The sequence below is a fragment of the Lissotriton vulgaris genome, chromosome 11 (genome assembly GCF_964263255.1).
Source record: "Lissotriton vulgaris chromosome 11, aLisVul1.2, whole genome shotgun sequence".
Lineage (NCBI taxonomy): Eukaryota > Metazoa > Chordata > Amphibia > Caudata > Salamandridae > Lissotriton > Lissotriton vulgaris.
In genome coordinates, this window is record NC_141699.1 from 353,210,138 (window position 1) to 353,236,362 (window position 26,225).

Consider the following 26,225-nt stretch of genomic DNA (forward strand, 5'->3'; position numbering starts at 1 on the left):
CGCTGGCTCCTTGCTTGTCACTGTTTTTCTGTCATTCCCTTCCTCCTTATTTTGTCCTTTACCTCCATTTGTTCTCTTTTGGTCTGGATCAAAGCTAGATAACAGCAAAAAAGCGTCAGCGCCCAAAAATAGGTGCTGGTGCCCAGCAACTGCAATCACCTGAACAAATTAGCATGCATGCCAGCATTTGGAAAGAGAGAGAATTTGTAAAAAAAAAAAAAGGCAGCTAAAATAAAGCTATTTTTGGCCTAAAAAATTAAGTCTCCTGCCCAAATCAAGTACGTTGACATGTATGAATCATGCGCCACATCCTTCACTAGTAGTAGGGGACATCAAATAGCCTGCTTTTTGTTCGTCACTGAGGGCGATGCAGCCAGAGGCCCTTGTGAAGCTTCAAAACAGAGCAAACAGGCAGTGGCCGACAGAGAAGCCGTGAGTGGCCTGGCAGGATCCCCGAGCCCTAACACTATGGAGAAGAGCTGGGTTTCCAGAGGATTCGTTTGTTTGTATAACGTACAAGCCCTATGGAATCTCGGCATAGGTGAGGACAGGTGGCTTCTCTTTCCAGATGATAGAGCGTGTACATACTTGTGTGACTGGATTAAATACATGATTCAAGTAGTGCACCACTTTTGGTCTATGTGTCTCCCTGCTACACCAAAGAAACTCGTACATGACCTGAATGTTTGAACATTCCTGGGCTGTATCATAATTGAACAATGCGCACGTGTGCAAAAAAAGCATTAGTGCACTTCTGTTTCCACATGTGCAGCCAGGTGTGTACCATTTGTTGGCCTAATCATCAGTTTGCACACATGCCTCTGTTGGGATTAGTGCAGGTGTGCATATTATGTTTTTTCACGAGCCAATACTCGTTTCATGAAGATGTATGAACTGAGAATAGGGAGCAATACCTCATCCTCCCCCTACTAAGAGTAACTGACTTTTTTAACATCCTCCTGGTGAGCAACTATGAATTGTACCTCTGGGCTTGTGTTTGCTGTCCAGCACTCTGTCACATCTCAACAAGGTTTGACCATACAAACCCTGCAATATAAATAGATGCAGTTGTTTTGTAGAAGCACCATTTCCATCTCAAGATCCAGTTTTTGGCTTTAAAACAGAAACTCTTAGTCCTCAAAAACGCTTGCTACTGTTTCTAATGTGCAGCAAATGCTGGGTGTCAAGGTTCTAGGTGCTATGTAAATAGGGATGATTCCTTTAGGAGAACAGGGGCTTGAATCAAAGGTACAGTTATCACAAAACACAATTTTGTGATAAGGTTCTAGGTGCAGCACATATATTTGACAGGCAGACCGCCTTCATGAGATCTATGGGGGCCAACCTAGTGTCACTACTGTGTGTTTTTAGGCCCGGTTGGGGGACACTCTTTTCGCTATCAAGCAGCTAAGCATTGAATTCCTTACCAGTCCAATTAAAATGGAACCATCTGAAACAATTTTCCGTACAAGGCTCAACATTTGGCTGTTTGGTCTATCCTGGGTGAGGCTCTTGGCGAGACACTGATCCTCTTAGCATTCCGCTTCCACCGTGGTACGTCTGGTCCTTACGTGGTGGGATACCATCAGGTGTAACCATTGCGCTGTAGAAGATGTTTTATCATTGTTAGACCTGGCATCTTTGACGTGGTTTCCCCGGTCTTTTTGCCTCTACCTCTTGTATTTTTGACGCTGTGCTGGATTTCGTTTTTGCTGGTTTAGATGCTTTGGGCACTTTGCCACTGCTGATCAGTGTCAAATTGCAAGTGCTCCCTGAGTAAATTGATATTGTAATTTGTTATCCATGATTGGCATATTTGTATCACCAGGAAGTCCCTAGTAAAGTGCACTGAGTGTGCCAGGGCTAGTGATTCAAATATGACTAGTGGGCCTGCAGCACTGATTGTGCCACCCACATGAGTAGCCCTAAAATGGTGTCTCAGGCGTGCCACCGCAGTGCCTGGGTGCAGTGTGTGAACTGCCATGTCAACCTGGCCAGTGTCCCCACTGACCAGGCCTAACCCTTCCCTTTCTGTATACATTGGACAGACCTTTGGAAGGCCTAAGGTACCCCCCTGGGCAGGGTGCAGTGTATGTGAAAGGTAGAGCATGTACTAGTGCAGGCGACATGCTCTAGTAGTGAGTTACAGCCATTTTCGTTTTTCACTATTGTAAGGCTATCTTGCCCATAGGCTATAATGGGGAGTGCTGTGTACCGGGGTTACCTGCATATCTTCCCATAGGAGCAAGATAGGACATAAAAGTCTGGTATCCTTGAACTCAGAATTTAATAACACATCTTTTAGGAAAGGTGGTTTTTAAATCCTGTGTTTGAGAACAGCACTTTTAGAAAGTGACTGTTCTCTTGTCTGAACTTTCTGTGTGCCTTGGCCTATTTGTGAATTGACTGTCTGGTTTGTGAGTGGCAGGGGCTGGGTGGCTCCCAGAGGCTGGGTGGGCCATCCCTGGGCTGAATAGTTCCATCTGCACCTAGAGTGGTGGGAGGGGGTAGCACCTGGGCCTGAATTGGGCTGTGCCCGCCTTCCACAATGCTGGCTTCACTTCCTGCTGGGCGGCTGACGACCCTGCCCCTCTCTCAGAAAGGAAAGGAGAAGCCAGGAAAACAAAGTGCTCAAAGAACACCCAGAACTGGTTCAAACCGGGCTCAGAGCCCTCTTGCCCAAAGGGAACAAAGACTTTTAGGGATATAAGTATAGCACCCCAGACTACAGGAAATTAGATCATCCAGGAAACAAGAAGGAACCTCTGCCAAGGAGAAAGCTGGAAGACTGAAGAGGAAGGACTGTCCTGCTATGTACTTGTGGGCTGACCTGCAGTTGCTTTGCTGCCAAGGCGAGGGGAAGGACTTTGCTTTGTGCTGTGTCCCCTTGCTTAAAGAGATCTCCAAGGGCCTGAGTTCAGCTGGCTCCCTGTTAAGAAGTCCCAGGAACAAAAGGACTTCACCCCCAGCGTCCCCCCCTGAACTCTATTGAGAGAGTTCTGACCTTCCTAGAGTGCTTGGGCCAGTTGTGGTGCCTCTGGAAGTTGTACCTGTTGTTTGGGAAGCTGGACAAGAAGAAACTGAGTATTTCTACCAAGTTTCACGCATCGCTCGCTTGCAGAGCGCATCCCCGTCAGTGCGAGGAAATTCCCACCACCGCGAAGATCGAGATCGTCGCAGCGCCTATTGCCGCTGCAAGAACCGACGCATCCTTCGCTTGCGGAACGCATCACTCCGGTGCGGGAAAAGTACTATTGCTGCAAGTATCATCACAGAACCTGTCGTCACTTGGTGAGAATGTCGCACCACCTACTTGCAGACCGCATCACGTCGCTGCGAGAGTCGTCGCTGGCCATCGCATCGAGGGGCTGCGCGAGGAGAAGATCAACACTGCGCTGCGCAGCGCCGCCGCAAATGAGATTGTCGCCGTCCCGAAGATCGTCGCATCTTATCTTTGCGAGATACTTCCTACGAAACCTGCGCACCGGAATCCATACAAGGTATCACATCCCTCCCCATACAGACCGGAGTCACCGCAACACACCCGCTGAGTCCAGCGGGGTTGTCGCATCGCCTCCCCAGGGTCTCAAGAGTGACGCATTGCTTGTTTTTTAACGCTGGAACTTTTGTCACATCTAAATGTACTTTTGGCTAAAACGTGACGCAACTATGGATTATTTTAACACAACCTTAAGAACTCTTTTGAAATCATATCTTTGAACTGTGTATGTTGGATTTTTATCGTTTTGGTCTTGTTTAGTTTCGATTAAATACTTCTATTGTTCTAAACTGGCGTGGAGTCCATTTGTGGTGTTTTCACTGTGTTACTGTGAGTGTTGGTACAAATACTTTACACACTGCCTTTGATAAGTCTGTCTGCTCGTGCCAAGCTACCAAGGAGGTGAGCAGGGGTTATCTAAAAAGTGTATAACCCTTACCCTGACTAGAGGCCATGGTCCCTATTTGTCACAAGTACCTACCTGTTCCAACTAGAGACCCTGAATTCTAACAATCATTATTATGATCCCAAGTTAACATTGACAACAGTAAATAATACAAAACTGGCCCTTTTGGTAGCAAGCTGAACGTTGACAACAGTAAGCAATGCAAGTTTCGAAGTAGCCATCTATTTAGTGGAGGGGAGAACATGGACTGAAAATGTAAATTAGGAGAGTGGATGGAGAAAGAAAGTAGCATCTGTACTTGCAGAAGCAGTAAAGAGGTGACTGTATGATATTCTTCATTGCTAGATGGACAATATTAATTTTGTAAAAAGTTGGAGGGAATGTAGGTAGGGTAATGCAGTAGAGATCTCATGGGTGCGAGAAGCATGCAGTAGATCCAGTTAGATTTATTAGATTTTCTGAAGTAGCACTCATGGGTAATCATCACCTCGAGCTTGGCAGTTGTTTTAGGGAGTTTCTGGAGGTAGTGAAGTTGCACAATGACCTGGTTTCTATAAGAAGGTTGTTCCAGAATTTTCCTCGTGTCACTTTAAGAGTTTTGCCTCTGAATCGTGTTAGTCACTATTTTGGGATAATCATTTTGCACATGGGGATGGAGCATAAGCACAGTAAATGCTTTCTGAAACTGGAAGAGTTTTAAAAGATATCCCGATGTTTTTGTGTTTCTGGCTTTACAAATTAAAAAGAGAACCCCTGAGCAATATTTGGTGTTCAATTGCTAGCCAAATAGATGTGACTTCAGGGAGACATGATCTTTTTTCTTCTGTCCAAAGATAGTTCGGTATTATATTTTACAATGTCTTTGTTTGGGATATTTAGGTATAGTAGTCTAGTCTTCGTAGGACAACTTCTTGGATCAGTAGTTTTCAATGTAAATGCCTTAGACTGTTCTTAAATAGAAGTTTTAATTGAAAAGACGCTATAAAATGTGTTACTGAACAGAAGTCTTATAACGAAGCTTGCATGCTCCGACAAATTTTTAAAGACGTTTTTCAAAAGAGTAAGTTATAACAAATAGTTAGAATAATAAAAAATGTGTTCTTATAATCTGATACTTGTTTTATATGCCTTTAATGATATTTGTTTTATGATGTTATTATGTCGATTTGTGCCTTGGTTATATTTGTGTTTTAACAATTTGATCAATTTTGGGGGTTGGTCAAGTGAGGGAGGTCTAGAGGTATTTCTAAGATGTGATTTGCCATTAACTAGTATTAAGATTTCTGTTGTGTCAATGTTTAGGCAGAGGCAATTTAGGTTCATCCAGTATTTGATGGGGAGAAGGCATTCAGGGAGCACTTCAGTGTGATAGTTGTTGCTTATTACACCTAGTAGTTGTGTGTCATCCGCGGGTGGCTGGCATTTAAGGCATTTCATATTGATGAGGAGTGCTAGTGGGCCAGCGTATAAGTTAAAAAAGAATGGGGAAAGTGCTGATCCTTAGGGGACTCCACATACCATGACGGTTGACTCTGAGGCTTGCAGATTTAGTTTGATTTGCATGGTGGCACGTCGTTGTTTACAGGGTCTGGCAACATGTGTGACAGGATGATGCATGCGCCTATTCCCTCAGTAGTCAAAAGGACTTGAAGGCAAGGTGCACATGGTTGAATGAGCATTGGTGGCTCTTCCATAGCAAGAGATGTCTTCTGATTTGTGCACACGGTCTGACCTTTACAGATGCCAAATTCACGCACCTTTAATGTCTAAAGATGCAATAGTCGTCTCAGGCAGGTTTAGCCTCAGGAGACAAGGGCATATGCAGCCTGCATATTTACCGTCCCTTAGAAAAAGCTCTATGTTCACTCTTTTCTTGTCCGATGTATGTGCGTTTGAGACCATCTTCTCAGGAGTTTGAACAGTTGCTTCTGGTTTCCAACTAGCTGCAGTGGTGAATGTATCCAGAGCAGTTAGCCAGGAACATGGTCTTGCAACCAGTGGTCCTTTATCAAATGCTTTAACACCTTAGCTGCTTTGGAACGTCCAGCTCCAGTGCTGAACGTTCCATTGCGCAGGTGCAGCTAGAACGTCCAACGGCCGACGGCAGCACTCCCGAGGTAGTGGTGCCGTCGGCCGCTGGTATAGGCGCAGCACTTAAGAGGTTAAGGTAATGAACAAGAGGTAGTTGAACTCAGTCTTCAGGCACTGCATCATTTCCGGGGGCATCTTCAAGGGAAAGTAGTATTGGTGCAAACACAAAATTTGGTGACTGCTGCCTATATGAACAGAAAGGGGAACATTCCTTCTTAAAATTTGAGCCACCTACTATTTCTTTTGGATTGTTACACAAGGAGTCTTTGTTGTCTCTGTCAGCTGTCCATATTCATTACCTGGACAATATTCAGACGAAATTCTGAGCAGAGTGTCTCCTAGCTCAAAGGAGATCTTGCTGCAGCCATGGCTTTTCACTCAAACTTCAAGTGGTTTGAAGATTTCCCTCCTTGCTTCTGTACAAGAGTCAGGAATCTGGCAGCATTGGGAGCTGATGCCTTAACACAGCAGTGTCCCCAGTCCCTGTATGAGCCTATCCCATTTTCTTTTTCCATTGTAAGCTACTAGCCAGCATTTGAGTGGAGGCAATGTACTGAGCAGGATGGTATTCTGGCTAATAGCCAATATGGCTTTAGAAGGGGTAGGGGTACTCTCGATCAGTGCATCAATTTGGATCTGCTGATCGGGAAGTACACCGAGGCTAAACAGGGCTCCCTATATCTCTGCTTTGCAGATCTGAGCAGTGCTTTCGATCTAGTGGACCATCCCACCCTGTGGACCACCCTGCTCAATCTAGGTGCCCCAGAGGGTATAGTATTCTTTTTGGCTAGATTATATGATAAACTGCAGACTTGCGTTCGTTTTGGTAAAGGGGGGGAATGTACCCCGAACTTTGACGTCAAGCAGGGAATTAGACAGGGCTGTGTCTTGGCCCAATTCTTTTCATTTTATTTATTAACGGGATTGATAATGTTTTAAAGAAGGTTGTGGCTGATGCCCCCCAGATCCATGGCGACCCGATCCCAGTGTTATTATATGCTGATGTCGCTGTTTTACTATCAAGAACGCCAATAGGATTACAGCGCCTAATGGATAGTTTTTCAGCCTTTATTAAAGCAAGGAAACTGGTGATTAACAAAGGGAAAACTGTAATAATGACCTGTGGGAAAAAAGGAAGTGTCCAAATGCCTTTTTTATTGATGAGGAAAAAGTCCAACATGTGGACAAATTTGGTTATCTGGGAATTACCTTTGCAAATGACAGGAAATGGTCCAGCGAATTCACCAATATCCGGAATAAAATGGCCGAGAATGCCTATGGTGTTTATAGATTTGCCTCAAAAGTGGGGGAGAGGCGCACCTCAGACATGCTTAAAATTTATCAGGCTAGGTGTGTGTCTATTGCATTATATGGCGCAGGCATATGGGGTTAAAGCCGGCATGACAGCTTACAAATTGAAGAAAATTATTTTTTTTAAAAGCTTCTGTGCCTACCTGTCTAAACCTCTAATGAATTAACCCATCAAGAGCTTAATATCCACTTTTTAGGTGATTTGTTATCCCTTAGGCCTTTGATGGTCTGGCGCTCCATCTGGCTCAAGGAAGAGAAGGCCTTTAACAGATCAGTCATTGAGGATTGCCTTTTAATGGACACATTTTTAGCGATCCCATGGATTAAATATGTTGTTGTCTGTTTTTCGGAAATCTATGGTGTTAATATTGTTAATGACCCATCTGCAGTATCCAATATTACTAAGACTGAAATGAAAAATACCTTTCTTGGATTTGCAGATAGAAAGCGTAAATTAGCCTCTGGATCATTATCTACTGTACTGTTTTATAACTCATTTGTTACAGGAGAAGTGTTTCGGTTGTATCTCCTGATGGTAACCAGACAGTCACACAAGTTTGTACTCACAAGGTTGCGGTTCGGGATGGCACATTATTTAGTGGCTCATCCCCAGATTAAGAAACATCCGACAGGACCATGTATGTGTGACTCTACATCTACCCAAAGCACTCAGCACTTTCTTTTCTTCTGTGAACTGTACAGGGAACAGCGTACTATGTTTTTGAAACCTATGCTTAACAAATATGGTGTACGTACAGTTAAGGAAGCCATGGGCTTGATTTTAAATTTACAATCAGCAGATATTTCCTTTTATACTGCAACGTTTTTATATAAGTGCATTTATTCCAGGAAAAATATGATTTTCTAATGTACCATATTTATGGATTTTTTAAACTTCTGTATTTTAATCTTTTTTAATCATGATGTATTTACTGTTTTACCTTGTGCTTTCATGGTTATTCATTTGTACCGAATAAAAGCTTCATGAACTGAACTGAGTGGAGGCAATGACATTTTCAAATGGTTCTGTTTTTAGTCAATCAGATTATGGTTTCTGATATTCTAATAAACTTGTCTCAGGAGGACACTTTCACTGGTTTTGTGTCTCTGCAATCCTCAGTAGTTTTAACTCCAAATACACTCTGCTTGTTAGTTTGAAAGATGAAAAAGTGGGGCTTCAGCAAAGAGATTTATCAATTCACAATGTCCTACTATTACGCAATTTAGAAACCTATCAGAGCTCAAATTTTGAAAGATATGAGTCTAGTTTGCAAAAATGGTATATGGTTTTAAAAAGGTTTCCCCTCGTTCATGTGATATTCATGTGAGCTTTATTTCACTAAAAATGCTTTTTATTGGAACTATCGTTGTCTACACTTAAAGTTCAGTGGACAGTGGCAAAGTGTTTCTGGAACCCTCAGGTGGTGGGTCCAGCGTCTGATGTTGGCAGCGAGACTGCTGAAAACATTTTCCTCACTGCGACTCTTCACTTGGTCTCTCTTCCTTCTGTTTGCATTTCCCCTTGTGTTCAAGGTTTACAACCACACCCCTCTGATACTTTGGAGGATTTAGATTTAAAAATGAGCTCAGGGAAGTATGGCTTTTTGGTGGTGGTGACATCAGCCAGCAGGAAGGAACGGGGGAGTTTGGGGCACTAGTGTGTAGGAAGCCATTTTAGTGGGTGAAGTAGGCCTTTGCTCTGATCCTGAGTTTCAGTATAAAGCAAGCTTCTGGATTGTGCAGGTCCCAGGAGATTGCTCTGCTGTTTGTTTGCTTCTTTCCTTCTTTGGTGAATGAGTAAGCATGACACATATTGAATGTAACCAGGAGTGAGCGAAGATGTGCAGACGTGCCTTTTTATTCACACGTAAGATGACCAGTGAGAACCATGGGTTGAGCTTGTGTTTCACAAGAGTCTTGGGATGTTCATCATCATGTGATTACATTTATAAATAATCTTGGATCCCTTTCCATCATGATTGCTCTCTTTCGAGTTTCTGTGAGTAACAGAACTTCAGTTTCTAACACATTGCACATGGTAAACGTCCAGCTTCACAATTCCGATGAGCCATGTCTGCTCAAATTAACTCTCATGTGAAAGAAAGCAACGCAGGAAGCAAAGGCATAATAAAATCATGAAATTATGCAAGCCGGGGGTAGCCCAATAGTTGGGATCTACATGCGAGTATGTCTGTGTATTAACAGCAGTAGATGTGAAGTGAACTACATTCATTTATTTGTCCATATCTAAGGATGTCTAGACATCAGGTAATGCCCTATTACTTACCAGTAATCTTCATTACTCCTGGTCCCGTTGTCCTCGACCTATTCACTACATTTTGAAATATAGTTATCTCTCCTCCCACCAGTAGTACTTAGTTGTATTTACCCAGCATTCCGTCTGAACTACCCAGCCCCAATATGAAGGGTGGACATCCAATATGGAGGGAAAGAGGGGAGTAATGAATGTGACAAGGACAACAGGACCAGCATTAATGACAATTACCGGTTAGTAATAGGGAACTACCATCAGGTCCTTCCTGTCCTTGTCCCATTCATCACATATTTTGAATACCCAAGCAACACACCAGCATTCGTATCAACAGAAACACAAGGACACAACGACAACACATCCGTCAGGGTAGACAACTGTAGAGACCCACACGAACGTTGGAAATTCCCCAAGTGCCTCCCACAGGATTTAAGGGTAGAATGTGTATGAGACTGCTGAATGGCCAAAGTTAAATGTCTGCGATGCCCTTTCCACTGACACCCTGCCCTGCAGCTGCAGGAGAGGCAACAAGGGTGCTCACCTCAGTGGAGAGGAGAAGCAGTGATCTCCCAGGGACCCTGAATAGCTAGGAGCCATAAATTGGGGAATCAAGATCGCCCAGCCCAAAAGGGCACCACCTCCACAACCTCCCTGAACTCCCGTACCAGACATGCCAAGCACCGGGGAATAAGAGCAATTGGCGGAAAGGCATACAACAGGCGGGACGGCCAAGGAATTGTCAAGGCATCCACCCCCATACCCCCACCTGCTGAACTAGGGCACAAAACCGGGGCAGCTAGGCATTTAGCTGGGAAACAAATAGGTCCAGAAAAGGAACACCAAACCTCCTGCACACCTGCTGGAAAACTCCCGGGTCAGAGACATCTCCTGGGAGAGAGGAAAGAACCAACTTCGAGAATCCGCCACCCCATTGTCCACACCCCAGATTTGAACTACCACTAGAAGCAACAGATGCCCCTCTGCCCAGCAAAACAAGGGAACAGCCACCGCATTTCAGAGACTGGGACCAAAAACCACCCTAACTGTTCAGATAAGCCACCGTCACCATGATGTTCAACCGGACCACCACATTCTGCCCCACCTGATGAAGGTGGAAACCCATGACCCCCCCGGTAGACAGCCATCAGCTCCCTTAAATTGGAAGAAGGCATCCCATTCTGCAGAGACCAACGACCCTGCATAGAGCTGTCCCCCAATGTGGCCCTCAACCGAAAGCACTGGCAACCTAGATATAAGGCTCTTCAACGACCGCACCGCATCTCTCTCTTTAATCCCAGCAGAGAGGGAGACAAGCACACCCGCACCGTCCCAGTCGCCCGGCTGCTTAGAAGCCTCGAACCACACCAGCAACTCCAGCCATGCAGGAACAGCCCCTGATCTGTCCCATTCTGTGAGTAGACTGAAAATAGAACAGAAGGACACTGGGTAAGTACAACTAAGTACTCCCAGTGTGAGAGGGTGGGGTAGGCATCCAGCATTCATTTCGTTCTTTTTTCTGTCTGCGAGATAGGTACATCTCAATATGTAACGAATGGGACGAGGATAGGAGGGACCTGGTGATAGCGACTGTGGCAAGGCTGAGGGAAATAGCGGTAATAGCAGATTACTTACCGATAAGAGAAAGACTCTTGGTCTTTCTCTTCCTATACATGGTGGGTAAGGTCCGCTTACCTTCCCTGGACTATTTGACCTCTGAGAATGGCTTAGAAAGTTCAGGTGGATGCTGGGAATGACAGTCCCTTAATTAACCAGCCTGGGTGATAGGTCTGGCATTCACAGCATTGTTTCAATGGTTTCTGTCTCGGAGGTGGAGTTACCCTCATTAGTAATGACTCTTATGTTGAAGGTTAAATCAAAGAATGATTATGATTACCACTCAATAATCTGGCATTTCTAAAAGTTAGGTGGAAGTTCGGTCTGATTTATTAGCCAGTCACCTTTACTCAGAATTGCAATAATTACTACAGAATAATTCTCTATTGCTCAATTTCTCTGCAGAAACTCATGAATCATGGGTCACGAATTTCAATATTTTTTCGTGACGCGAAATCTGTCGCCTGCGATTGAGTCAGATTCCTATTTCTCAAGTACATTGATAGTAACTGTTCATAAATAGCAAATGCTGCCTATAAATTAGCTTTATCGCCCAAAGTAGTTTGTCAAGAAAAACAGGAAAAAAGATGAAATTGTTGGGTTTCATTCCAAACAAGTATACACATTATTCTTGAACTCACAGAATCACAGCATCCAGAATTCAGAGTGAATTAACAGTAGGCAGGCTTTAATTGTGAAGTCAGAGGGAAGCAACCTGCCTCTGCAACAGCAAGGTAGCAGGACATTTTGGCCTTCAGTATTAAAGTGCAGCAAGCCTCAAACAGATATTCCAGATCAGTGGTAGAGGCTCACATAGTTAGTATCATGTACAGTGAGAGACTAAAAATATCCAAGCCAGCCATCAGGAATATGAGAGACATGAGTAGTTCATGCAGTTTTGGTTTTAGGTCTGGTGCATCGAGACCTTTTATTTTGAACAATACACAAGCAGCCGCGGCCGGTGCAGGTAAGATTGGTGAGGCATTTAGGGAGCATGACAGACGAGGGAAAATAACATTTTAAAAAAGAAAACTACTTACCTTGCGCCTGCCGCATTGCCGAGGTAAGTGTTTTTCTTATTTTACATTTTATTTTCCCTTGTCGTCGTCTGTCAACTGCCACCCCGACGCACCGCTCTTACCTGCACTGGTCGAGGCTGTACACAAGAGCTTTGGGTCAGCCCTGTTCACGCCTTGGTTGCTTTCATTAATGGCTTTGAATCAGATAGGTTTTTGATCAGTCTCTAGGGGTATTTCTCTCTCGTTGAAATCCTGCTATTGGCTAGTAGGTGTGTCAATGCTAGATCCATCTTTATTTTCAGAAAACTTCTGAAAATTTGGTTATTTTCTTCTTAACTGGTGGCCGTGTTTCCTCCTCCCTTCTGTGTCTGCTCAGCGCCTTGACACCTACGGGTATAGGGCGCTCTATAAATGCTATCTTATCTTATTAATGTGCTTCCTTGGGAATGCTTCCACTGCAGTGGATTGGATGCATTGTTTTCAGAAGCAGCAGCAGCCATTTCTGTATCTTGCTTAGCTTATTATGCAGCTGAGAAAGCCAAAAGCAAATATTTCTGATACTAAGCATGATATTTTGACGAGATTTGTGATCATGCTATGTTTTATGATCAATTATCAATTTTTACAAATTAAAGTACCAGTGGCAGTAAGCTATCTAAGTTGAGTGAAATGAAATGACGGGCATACTTAGCAGTGGCGGCTCCTCCGCTATGGCGGAGGAACATCACCCCAATGCTTTTAAGCAGTGCAAATAAAGGAAACCTCAATTGATAATAATTTTGAGTTATTATCATTTTATGTTTCTGTGCTGCTTTGCGGGCGGGCGGGCGGGTGGGGCTGCTCTGCTCTCAGAGCAGAACACACAAGATGATGGACGGAATGTTGCACAATGGCAAAACATTCACCCCCAGTCACAGATCTGGGTTTAATCCATCGTTATTTTGCTCACCAAGCCACCCCTGTTCAGACATGGCCACATGCAAATCAGTCTTGACCCTGTGCGTCATGGGAACAGTCCAGCCCGAACTGCCAAGCCATGTCTTTCCTGGACCGGAATCAAGAATCCTAGGACCGGTTTCTGGCTATCAGCAGTCTTCAGCCAGGATAGCTTGACTCCAGTGGTGTGTGAGCAAGGGACCCACGTCTGGGCATACCCTTCCCACATAGGGTGAATAGCAAAACACACAAGATGATGGACAGAATGTTGCACAATGGCAAAACATTCACCCCCAGTCACAGATCTGGGTTTAATCCATCGTTATTTTGCTCACCAAGCCACCCCTGTTCAGACAAGGCCACATGCAAATCAGTCTTGCCCCTGTGCCTCATGGGAACAGTCCAGCCCGAACTGCCAAGCCATGTCTTTCCTGGACCGGAATCAAGCATCCTAGGACCGGTTTCTGGCTATCAGCCGTCTTCAGCCAGGATAGCTTGACTCCAGTGGCCCAGTGAGCAAGGGACCCACGTCTGGGCATACCCTTCCCACATAGGGTGAATAGCAAAACACACAAGATGATGGACAGAATGTTGCACAATGGCAAAACATTCACCCCCAGTCACAGATCTGGGTTTAGTCCATCGTTATTTTGCTCACCAAGCCACCCCAGTACAGAAATGGCCATATGCAAATCAGTCTTGACCCTGTGCCTCATGGGAACAGTCCAGCCCGAACTGCCAAGCCATGTCTTTCCTGGACCGGAATCAAGCATCCTAGGACCGGTTTCTGGCTATCAGCCGTCTTCAGCCAAGATAGCTTGACTCCAGTGGCCTAATGAGCAAGGGACCCACATCTGGGCATACCCTTCCCACATAGGGTGAATAGCAAAACACACAAGATGATAGAGGGAATGTTGCACAATGGCAAAACATTCACTCCCAGTCACAGATCTGGGTTTAATCCATCGTTATTTTGCTCACCAAGCCACCCCAGTTCAGACATGGCCATATGCAAATCAGTCTTGACCATGTGCCTCATGGGAACAGTCCAGCCCGAACTGCACAGCCATGTCTTTCCTGGACCGGAATCAAGCATCCTAGGACTGGTCTCTGGCTATCAGCCGTCTTCAGCCAGGATAGCTTGACTCCAGTGGCCTAGTGAGCAAGGGACCCACGTCTGGGCATACCCTTCCCACATATTGTGAATAGCAAAACACACAAGATGATGGACAGAATGTTGCACAATGGCAAAACATTCACCCCCAGTTACAGATCTGGGTTAAATCCCTCGTTATAGGACGTTTATGGCTGAATGGTGTTGGAAGCAAAGACACCTAAGAACCAATTCTCAAAGATTTTGGTGTGATTTACTCTTGCAGTACTCTTTTTCCTATAGTCCGGTAGTAAGGCAGTAGGAGCCAGAATAAATGACACCTTTTCACAGCAAAATCTTTGTGATTTAGGCACTCAGGCATTTTCACAGGGTGAGGTCTGCAGAGCATATGTTCTGCCCATTCATCTATTTTGTCATGTGTGTATGTATATGAAAGTATCTATATGGTATCTCTATAGCACAAACCTAGCCAAAAGGCGGCACTCATTATTTTCTATATAACCTTAATGCTTTACAATAAAATATGAATACATTATGGTGTAGTAAATAACATTTCATATCTTATCTACCTAGCCATCACACTATAAAGTCAATCAATTCAATATTGTAAAATAGATAGGGTGGACAAAAACATACACACATTCTCAATTCTGATAAACGTCTAACACAAATTGAATTTAGGTCCACAAAGTTGAAAGTTTTTTAATATGCATAATTCATCCCATAGATTCCACTCTCGATGCATTAGTTTCTTTAACTATCTTCACACCTAGCCAGTTCTAAACCCTCCTATAAGTTGAGGTTGTTTCTGGCAGGTTCAGCATTATTGGCACAGTTGACTAGAAGTGAATACATTGTCAGCAGGCTGGTATTGGCGTGTCAGAATTTCATCTTTTTTTCTGAATCAGTCTAGGACTCTACTCTCTGGTGGACCCTTGAAAGTATATTTTTTCCTCATCCATGGTAATCTTTACATTCATCTATTCTGTGGTGCACTTGCAGTTTTACTTTTAATTTCTTTATCTTTGCTAGCCACATTGAATTGCAGTTGGATACATATAAGCATTCAACCTGGTTGCACTAACTTGATATCTACAAATCATCACCTCCTGGGTGCAACAAAACTGACTCCAACTCAATCCACTCCAAAATGGGGGGTTACCTTGTTCGTCAATCACCATAACTGTGGATCATTGAACTGACGTCATTTAAATTTGACTAGTGGTTGACTTGTATCAAATGTTGGAGACCTCAGATTCCTCATCTGTTGATCTTTTGGCCGTGTTCCCATTTAAGATGCAGTGTCAGATTCCTGCACTGACATTTCCCTTTCCTATGTTTACCTAGGAATCTGATGTAGGGCCCCACAGTGCTCAGTCACCATAGCGATGGGATCAGCCATTCTTGGGGAGTCCCAGCACTTCTTAATATGATTTCAGTTGCACACCCTGCCTCTTAATGAGGCTCAAGAGAAGGGCATGGATGGCAATGCCTTCCTCTTACTACATGCCACCAAGCGTATGCAAGTCAACTACCCTCATTATAGTGCATAGGGTCGTCCAGGCAGTGATCCTACTTTTCGCATGACCCAGTTATCTCACTACTCTTCAGACACTCACCAATGTGCAACCAAGGTAGGCTTTGGCTCATCTTAAATATGAAAGTATCCGATCCTTTACCTTGGAATTCAGTCTTTCTTTGCATTTAAACTGGAGACCACCAATGGGCAGTGCATGTGTGCTCTGTTATTCACCCAGGAACAGAGTTTAATTTGTGTTTCTGTGAAAGACATGTCACTACCTGGAGACTTTCTGTCCAGCACAACCTTTCTAACAGATATATTTTGGGTTCTCTTACAGATTTACTTCGGGATCTCCTGAACAATTCATCATCCATCCGTACTTCTCAGGTAAGCAGCTCTGAAGAAAGGAATGAAGGATCGCGTGATCTGGTGCACATCTTCAATTGATACATTCTTTTGTATGACTGATTCATCTTGGGCTGGCTTTTAATTGCTGTACACACTGGGATCATTGCTATGGAAACCCTTTATGACAGAGCATCAAAAAAATGTAGATTCACGGTGTACTGCTGACTAATACCTCATGCTCTACTGTGATTTTCGAGCTCCAGTATTCACCCCACCAATGCTGAGCACTGTTAAGGGTATGGGCCATGGCTGCACACTCAGTGGCGGCTGGCACGGTTCCAGGGCAAGGGGATAAAGAAAGGAAAAAGAAAACTTGCCTCCTCGCCGCATCTCTCCTCGTTGTCTCTCATCGCCTTCCCTCTGCTCGGGCCAGAACAGGTAGCACCCAGGCTCCCCTAAGCCAATCACAATGCTGCGTCTGAGCATAGAATGGCAGCCTGGGCATGTTCTCCACCCAGTCTGTAATGCAGGGCTGGGTGGAGAACATGCAAAGTGTGCATGACTGTTTGGCCGGCCTGAGACAGCCGGCCAAACATTCATGTGCACTTTACAGAGTGCCCACCATTCCTCCCCCTTCACTGAGAGAAGAGCAACCCCGCCCGTACTGCTAAGCTGCCACAGCAGGAACTAATAAAATGATAATAACAACGAGTTATCACCATTTTATTTTTCCTTTATTTCCACTGCTGAAAGCAATGGGGTGACGCTCCTCAGCCTTAGCGGAGGAGCCGCCACTGTGCAGACTCCTAGTACATTGGCCACTCTGTGTTTGTCCAGTGCCTGCTATCCTTGCTTGTCCTGCATAGTGTCTGCTATTCCTGTAAGTCCTGTACAGTGCTGGCTGCTCACAACGGGCCTGTACAGATTGGGTTTCTGTTGGGTACTCTTTGCCTACAGTTCGATTATGTCCTGTACATCATCTCTGATGCTCTCTATACCCTGTGCGTGTTGCCTGCTGCTAATTTGTGTCCTCTGTTCATATCTCTACGGTTTCCTGTTAATATTGTAATTGTTAATTACACTTGGTCTACCGTTTGTGGCTGCCTTGTATGTAGTACTTGCAATTGGTGTCTTTTCAGTCCATAACAAGATAAATTCACAAAGTCATTTATATTACCCAATGGTGCTCGCCACTGGGTAATTATAGTTCGTGTTTTGCAAGTGGGATAATATTAGCCCTAGGGAGAAGAAAAAAAGCTGAAAAAGGTGTCATTGCACAAATACAATGGAATGTCTCCGTGCACAGTTGTACAGTACATACACAATTGTGCATATGGGAATGCACCCACATAGTTGCAAATGGAACTTCACAAAGGGTATGAAGAAAAAGCCTGTAAATTAGTGACTGTCGCTGGTTTCTATGATTCAGAAAAGGGGGTGGTGATGAACAGAGTGTCTGAATTAAGCAGACCACTCTTACCCAGTCCAAAGATCAGGGCTTGATCCATCACCATTTTTTAGCTCACTGCACCATCCCAGCTCAGAACTTGGCTATATGCAAATTAGTCTGACCCTGGCCCAGTGCATCATGGGAACAGGGCAGACCAAACTACCAAGCCAAATCTTATACTGGGAAGGAAACAAGCTACCGGGGACCGGTTTCTGGCATTTCAGCCGTCTTCGGCCCGGCTTGCTTGAATCCTGATGGTGCAATGAGCTAGGGACTCACATCTGAGTATACCCTTCCACGCTTATGGTGGACAAAAATGATTCAGAAAAGGGGGTGGTGATGAACAGAGTGTCTGAATTAAGCAGACCACTCTTACCCAGTCCAAAGATCAGGGCTTGATCCATCTCCATTTTTTAGCTCACTGCACCATCCCAGCTCAGAACTTGGCTATATGCAAATTAGTCTGACCCTGGCCCAGTGCATCATGGGAACAGGGCAGACCAAACTACCAAGCCAATTCTTATACTGGGAAGGAAACAAGCTACCGGGGACCGGTTTCTGGCATTTCAGCCGTCTTCGGCCCGGCTTGCTTGAATCCTGATGGTGCAATGAGCTAGGGACTCACATCTGAGTATACCCTTCCACGCTTATGGTGGACAAAAATGATTCAGAAAAGGGGGTGGTGATGAACAGAGTGTCTGAATTAAGCAGACCACTCTTACCCAGTCCAAAGATCAGGGCTTGATCCATCACCATTTTTTAGCTGACTGCACCATCCCAGCTCAGAACTTGGCTATATGCAAATTAGTCTGACCCTGGCCCAGTGCATCATGGGAACAGGGCAGACCAAACTACCAAGCCAATTCTTATACTGGGAAGGAAACAAGCTACCGGGGGCCGGTTTCTGGCATTTCAGCCGTCTTCGGCCCGGCTTGCTTGAATCCTGATGGTGCAATGAGCTAGGGACTCACATCTGAGTATACCCTTCCACGCTTATGGTGGACAAAAATGATTCAGAAAAGGGGGTGGTGATGAACAGAGTGTCTGAATTAAGCTGACCACTCTTACCCAGTCCAAAGATCAGGGCTTGATCCATCACCAGACTGATTTGCATATAGCCAGGTTCTGAGCTGGGATGGGGCAGTGAGATAAATAACGGTGATGGATCAAGCCCTGATCTTTGGACTGGGTAAGAGTGGTCTGCTCAATTCAGACACTCTGTTCATCACCACCCCCTTTTGTGAATCGATTTTGGCCACTGTAGGTGTGGCAGGGTATACTCAGACATGAGTCCCTTTCTCACTGCTCCATCAGGATTCAAGCAAGCCGGGCCGAAGACGGCTGAAATGCCAGAAACCGGTCCCCGGTAGCTTGTCTCCTTTCTGGTAAAGAATTGGCTTGGTAGTTTAGTCTGCCCTGTTCCCATGATGCACTGGGCCAGGGACAGACTGATTTGCATATAGCCAGGTTCTGAGCTGGGATGGGGCAGTGAGATAAATAACGGTGATGGATCAAGCCCTGATCTTTGGACTGGGTAAGAGTGGTCTGCTCAATTCAGACACTCTGTTCATCACCACCCCCTTTTGTGAATCGATTTTGGCCACTATAGGTGTGGCAGGGTATACTCAGACATGAGTCCCTTTCTCACTGCTCCATCAGGATTCAAGCAAGCCGGGCCGAAGACGGCTGAAACACCAGAAACCGGTCCCCGGTAGCTTGTCTCCTTTCTGGTAAAGAATTGGCTTGGTAGTTTAGTCTGCCCTGTTCCCATGATGCACTGGGCCAGGGACAGACTGATTTGCATATAGCCAGGTTCTGAGCTGGGATGGGGCAGTGAGATAAATAACGGTGATGGATCAAGCCCTGATCTTTGGACTGGGTAAGAGTGGTCTGCTCAATTCAGACACTCTGTTCATCACCACCCCCTTTTGTGAATCGATTTTGGCCACTATAGGTGTGGCAGGGTATACTCAGACATGAGTCCCTTTCTCACTGCTCCATCAGGATTCAAGCAAGCCGTGCCGAAGACGGCTGAAATGCCAGAAACCGGTCCCCGGTAGCTTGTCTCCTTTCTGGTAAAGAATTGGCTTGGTAGTTTAGTCTGCCCTGTTCCCATGATGCACTGGGCCAGGGACAGACTGATTTGCATATAGCCAGGTTCTGAGCTGGGATGGGGCAGTGAGATAAATAACGGTGACGGATCAAGCCCTGATCTTTGGACTGGGTAAGAGTGGTCTGCTCAATTCAGACACTCTGTTCATCACCACCCCCTTTTGTGAATCGATTTTGGCCACTATAGGTGTGGCAGGGTATACTCAGACATGAGTCCCTTTCTCACTGCTCCATCAGGATTCAAGCAAGCCGGGCCGAAGACGGCTGAAATGCCAGAAACCGGTCCCCGGTAGCTTGTCTCCTTTCTGGTAAAGAATTGGCTTGGTAGTTTAGTCTGCCCTGTTCCCATGATGCACTGGGCCAGGGACAGACTGATTTGCATATAGCCAGGTTCTGAGCTGGGATGGGGCAGTGAGATAAATAACGGTGATGGATCAAGCCCTGATCTTTGGACTGGGTAAGAGTGGTCTGCTCAATTCAGACACTCTGTTCATCACCACCCCCTTTTGTGAATCGATGTCGCTGGTTTCTAGGCATTGTTTAATAAACATTTTGCATTCCCTAATTTGAACCTCAGTGAGGGGGTAGCCCCTATGATATGCTACAAGAATTGTGTGGCTTAAATTTAATTTGACACAAATGTAGACTCCTAAATATCGTTTACAAGCATACTGTCCCATTGAAACTAATAATAGCAAATCTCCACCCAAGTGAGAGTTTTGTTGTAAATGATATCTAGGCCACACAATTCGTGTTGTAAGTCTACACTCCTCTTTTGTGACTCTGGTCAAATATGCTCACATTATGAGCTTTGCCATTTTTGTGTGAGGACTTTATTGACCTTTCTTTTAGTGGACCACAGGGTAAGGATATACAAGGTTGCCGGTTATAAGCATTAGCTGAACTGAACAACGACCCTTAGGTCATGGTATTGATTTCACAAAACGATTTCCCACATAAGGTGAGATGGTGTGAGAGGCAACTCAAAACAAATCAGATGTAAGTTAAGAGGTAAATAAGTTAATGTCCAGCCCACAACATTGTTAGACAGGAATCATTATTTAAATGAATAAACTAAAACTAGTAAAACTGATTTTAAAGCACAGGAACTGGGCGATCCAAAACTAAAATGTTACTTAGAATAAGTCCGAGACAAAGAGAAGCAAAAGATGTATTAAAAACCGTTCAAACACTTTGGGCCCGATTCACAGAACTAACTTAAGACAAAATCCTAAACTTACTACTTTTGGTATTCACAGAAGTTAGGATTTTGTCTTAAGTTTGTCTTAAGACAGACTTAAGACAGACTTAAGACAAAATCCTAACTTAAGTCTGTCTTAAGTCTGTCTTAAGACAAACTTAAGACAAAATCCTAACTTCTGTGAATACCAAAAGTAGTAAGTTTAGGATTTTGTCCCAAGTTAGTTCTGTGAATCGGGCCCACAATAATTTGCTTTCAACTGGAATTACTTTGAGTGGGATTGGACGCCTCAGTTAATCTACATTTTGACCCTCAGCACAAGTGGTCTTTTAAGTCCGATGGAGCCGATACCAGCAGTTACCAACCCCATCGGATTTATGAGCTCTTAGGGAACACTGCAGTCTGCAGATCTCTTTGCTTTAACCTGAAGATTTCAACTGCTGAAAATCTCTGTGTGAAAGTACTGAACAATGAAGAATTATCAGGGAAATCGGACCTGAAAATATCAATTCTCCTGCTAATTCCTCATTTCTAAATAGCCCTCAGGGCCCAACTTGTTAAACCAGGTTTCCCCACCTCAGAGTTACCAGTCCCCCCAGTATCAATAACTTCAGGGGAGGGAACATTCTTCCAAGGGCCCCAGTGCTGTCCGTTTTCAGGTTAAGCACTGCAGGTGTTAGGATCTTGAAGCAATTTCACTAGCTGTACTTAGTTTTTGGGATGTGCCTCCTGATCCTCCTGTACCTATTGGCTGCTGACACAGAAAACCACCACACACGCAACTTATTATTCTAGACAAGAGACAGGCCATGGAAGATATACTCTTTCATTGGTTCAGTCCATACCTAGAAAATAGAGGTCCAAGAATAGAAATGTACAATGCTCTTTACAGCTCATCCAAGGTATACCAAAGGAAAGTACAAACTTCCATACTATTTCCAACACTTTTCAAATTGTAAGTGGAACCCCAGCCACATCACTGAAAAATACACATGTCAATCGAACGTGGAAGATTCCTAATTCTACATGACTATCTCTAATGAAATGAGATCTCCCCAGTAGCCTCCACGCTCAAAGAACTACAAGCTTGGATGAGTTTTCACCTAATACGCAACTTGCTTAGAACACAATTTCAACTTTTCCCCAATGCAGTGTACCCTATCAAACATTGTAACAATGGGTCCACAACCTGCTCACTCAAGACGACAAATGAGAGACTGTTCATCATTGTTTACAATCTCTCAGCTTTATAATATACTAGTACCTAATATTACAGGCACAGGTAAATGATCTGGCCACAGAAGTTCAATATCCACTAAAACCAAAACATGATCCGAAACACTTCATTCTAGAAAAACACCTCACACTTGCAACCAACGGCCAGATTCATCAAGCTTAATTGCGCTCGCAAAGGGCCAGATTCTGAGAATCTGGCCCTTTGCGAGTGCAATTTTTGCATTTGGGATTCGTCATCCCAAATGCAAAAATCGCTAATAAAGAATTCGCAAATTTGCGAGGATTAGCATTTAAGGAATCTCTATTAGAGATTCCTTAAATGCTATTCATGAAACATTTACAAATTGCGAATTCGTAATTTAGGAGCGCTATTTACCACGAAGTCAAACCTCGTGGTAAATAGCGAAAACTTAGAAAAATCCATTTAAATGCATTTTTCTAAGTTGCATGTTACACACACACATGTCCTTTGGACATGTGTGTGCACAACATCAATGTAAATTCACATTTCAGGGGTGCTACAGGGTGTCCTTTGGACACCCTTTGGCACCCTTGAAATCGCATCCTTATTTGCGATTAGCAATTTGCTAATCGCAAATAAGGAGGCTGTAGGAATCGCAATTTATTTTGCGATTTCTACATGAATCCCGATTTGCAAGTCCTTAATAGCGATTCCTTAATAATCGCTATTAAGGACTCGCAAATCGGGACTTTGATGAATCTATCTAGTCCTTAGTACTCTAGGGGAGCGTAGCCAGGAGCCAATGGAGTAGGAGCCTTCCTCGAGTGGCACCCGCTGAGCGGTCCCCGTTCAGTGCCATCCTGCAGACGGTGACATCAGTGGGGGGCCCATCTTCCCCCCCAGGACCCCCAGAACACTGAAAGCCTGAAACGCCCGTCAATTTGTATCGCAGCAAGTGAGAAACCCAAAAATCACAGACGCAAGAGCCCCGCAAACCAAATATAAAATGGCGCTAAACCTGGAGTGAAGGGCTCCAGAAAAAATAGCCTGGCGAAAGAAGAAAGCTGTGGGGCACAGCGTAAACGCAAAGGTGAATCATGTAAATCATACTACCGGATGGGACAGCGTGGTTGGTGACAGGCCCCAGTGGGGCTCCAGCGGGCGACCCCAGAGAAGGAAGCGGCGCAGTGAGCCATCAGCGCTGAGGACGATGAGGAAACGCCCTGTGGTCTAGGTGGGGACTTGAGTCAATTTGTCTCCCCAGAAGAACTCGCGGCCCGCCGGTGGACCCACGAGATGTGCAGCGGAGGAAGAAACCTAAATGCAAGAGCGCTTAAGAGGATGCCCAGCAGCCTTGGCGGATGGCCGCAACATCCTGGACCCCTGACTGCGGCAGCGGAGGTGGTGGCAAGCGGACAAGAGGCCCCAGCAGCTCCCGTAGCCCAACAGGCTGAAGAATGAGGCGAGCGAACACTGGCTGCATCCTTGGCAGACAACCCCCCCAGAAGAGGTATGGAGACCGAGGCGATCCAGCATCCCTGCAAATTGAGGAGGAGGGGCCAAGACCACACCATTCCTACCCGACGGCCATTTGTGGAACCAGGCACAGCGAGGGAGGTAAACCACAAATAGATAACATGCTGGCAGAATGACACAAGAGGGCTGATGGCACATAACGGAAGGAACAGACAAAATTAGCAGCGGCAAGGAGGTTAACGGGCCATCACAGGAGCATCATGTGGATCATGGAATGGCCCCCTCTACAGAGTTGCAGATTGTTACCCCCCCCCCCATTAAAAAGCAAGGTGTGTCACAGGGGTCAATTACAGCACAGGAGCCACTACAAAGTTTGAGCACACCTTCAGAGAGCGATGCCACCTCCGAGATCGAGGGGCTGGGGGATGGCTGATCTCTCATAGGGCCCAAGGTACGGACTGGCATGATGGCTCTATTGAAAGGCCTTGAATAATTGGGGGTCCCAACATTCACCTGCATAGAAGGAGAAGGGGTCTGACAAGCAGGGAACATCCTTCCTGGACAGTTCGCCTGATCAATCTGGGAATGTGATGAGGAAACTGAGATGGGGCGGGTGACATTGGGTGCAGTGTGAAATACTAGGGGAGTAGACCTCAAGTGGACAAGCACAACCCCCACCAACGAGATCTCTTGAGTACTGAAGGGGAGCGGACTGCCAAGAAAGAGACCTCTTGGGCACCCGCCCGATAAACCAGGAAGAAAGATGGGGAAAATGAGCAGAAGGAGGAAGGTTGACGCCCCAGCTCACAACTTGACTAGCACGGAGGGCAACTTGGCACCAGCCTCCCCCAATGCATCGCAAGAAGATGCACCAACAGTGCCAATGCTTCAAGACATCCCACAGGCCATAACACTGGCTATTGAGAATAAAATAGATACTAGTAGGGGGTAAATTGGCCTTCTAAAAAGAGCAGAGTACCTCAGGTTGGACGAGAGAGTGTCCTAGATGGAAACGGATATTAAGGATGTGAAACTGATCGTAAACATGACTGCAAACAGACTGAGAGAGGTGGAAGCCCAAGTGAGGGTACTGATAATGAGGGCCGAGGACGCTAAAAATAGGACCTGCCACAACAATGTGCGTCTTACTGGCCTAAAAGAGAAAAGCGAGGAAAGGGATATGGTGGCCTTCCTGGAGAAATGGTTCAAGGAAGAGGTGGTGACAGAGGGCCTATCTCCATACTTTGCGCTGGAGAGAGCCCACAGAGTGCATGTGAGACTCCCTCCTCCTGGAGGACAGCCACACCCAGTGGTGGCCTGCCTATTATTCTACAAGGAGAGAGACCATATACTCGCACAGGCCCGTAAGAAGGAACCCCTGGTGGTGGACAACAGCACCGTCAGATTTTTCCCCGACTTCTCCAGAGAGGTCCAACGACAAAGATCACATGTTTGGCAGTCAAGAAGAAGCTGTGGCAGATGGAGGTCCAGTATGCAAATTCTCTTTCTGGCCCGACTGAGAGTAGTGGCCCTTTCGGCACCCTCTTTTTTAGTTCACTGCAAGAGGCATGGGACTGGATTGACCAACAACCAAATGGACCTGCTTCTCTGGAGCAGCAAAAGAAAGAGGGCACCCAACCACGAGGAGATTGCAGCAAATTTACAGCGGCCCCTTCCAAAGCCAAGAAACAGCGGGAGCATGAATAGGCCATGACGGCTGTGGCGTCTCTGAGTGCGCCTAGTTCTAGTGGTGCTTCTTCTCCTGTACGAGAGAATCTAAGAGACTCAGGCTCTGATCATAGCACCAGCACTATGGAAGGAGCCAGTCAAGAATTGCTGGTGGTAACCCAAGCTACAGCGATGAGATTATTTGGCTATCTCAAAAGCCGCAAGTATTACAATGGATGGGTGAAGGGGGGGGGGGGGAAGGCTCCCATTAACAAACTTCAGCCTCTAAAATAGAGGGAATACACCCTGGTAGGGAAAGCGTACGTACTGAACTGTGCACTGGATGGGTGAGAGGGTGGCAAGGCCACAACATCAGATTCCATCAGATGCTACAAGGACCAACTCTACCCTATGTGCTCTACAATTGGGCACTGTTTTTGAATGTTTGGATGAGGAGGGTTTGCTTGCTTGTCCTGGGGAAACGGAGTTGGGGATGTTACAAGTTTGTGTTTAAGTGGGTTACAGATTTAGTAGACCAGACACAGAAAAAGCAGGGGCCTACGCCCTGCTCCCGCCCGCAAGTGCGAGGGATTGCGGGTCCCCAGGGCCTGCCTTCAAATGCACATGACACACACTAATGGCTGGTTCCAAATCATACACGATAATTTCATGGAGCATTAGAGGGATGCACACTATGTCCAAGCGGTATAAAATGTCATCCTTCCTAAATAAACGGGGAGTGAATATTGCTCTATTACAGGAGTCCCACTTGTCTGCAAAGGTGGGGGAGGCCCTTTGGAGCAGGTTGCGGAGTCAATTACATCACACATCTTACTCCGTCTTTGCTAGGGAGGTAATGATTTGGGTTAGGGCGGGTGTCCTCTTTCAGTGTACTGGGGAAATGGTAGACCCAGATGGCCTGTATCTGGCAGTGAAAGGTCGGCTCGATGGTCGTGATATAGCGATCGTGAATTTATATGACCCTAAT

General features: G+C 45.4%; 1 protein-coding gene across 1 annotated transcript in view; it reads left to right on the forward strand.

Moving 5' to 3' along the window:
* Positions 1–26,225, forward strand: part of PROM2 (prominin 2) — a 379,221-nt gene that overhangs the window by 46,141 nt on the left and 306,855 nt on the right. The window contains exon 2 of the mRNA XM_086943323.1: positions 16,122–16,171. Within this exon, the coding sequence (XP_086799449.1) occupies positions 16,122–16,171 (50 nt within the window). The remainder of the gene's footprint in view (positions 1–16,121; positions 16,172–26,225) is intronic.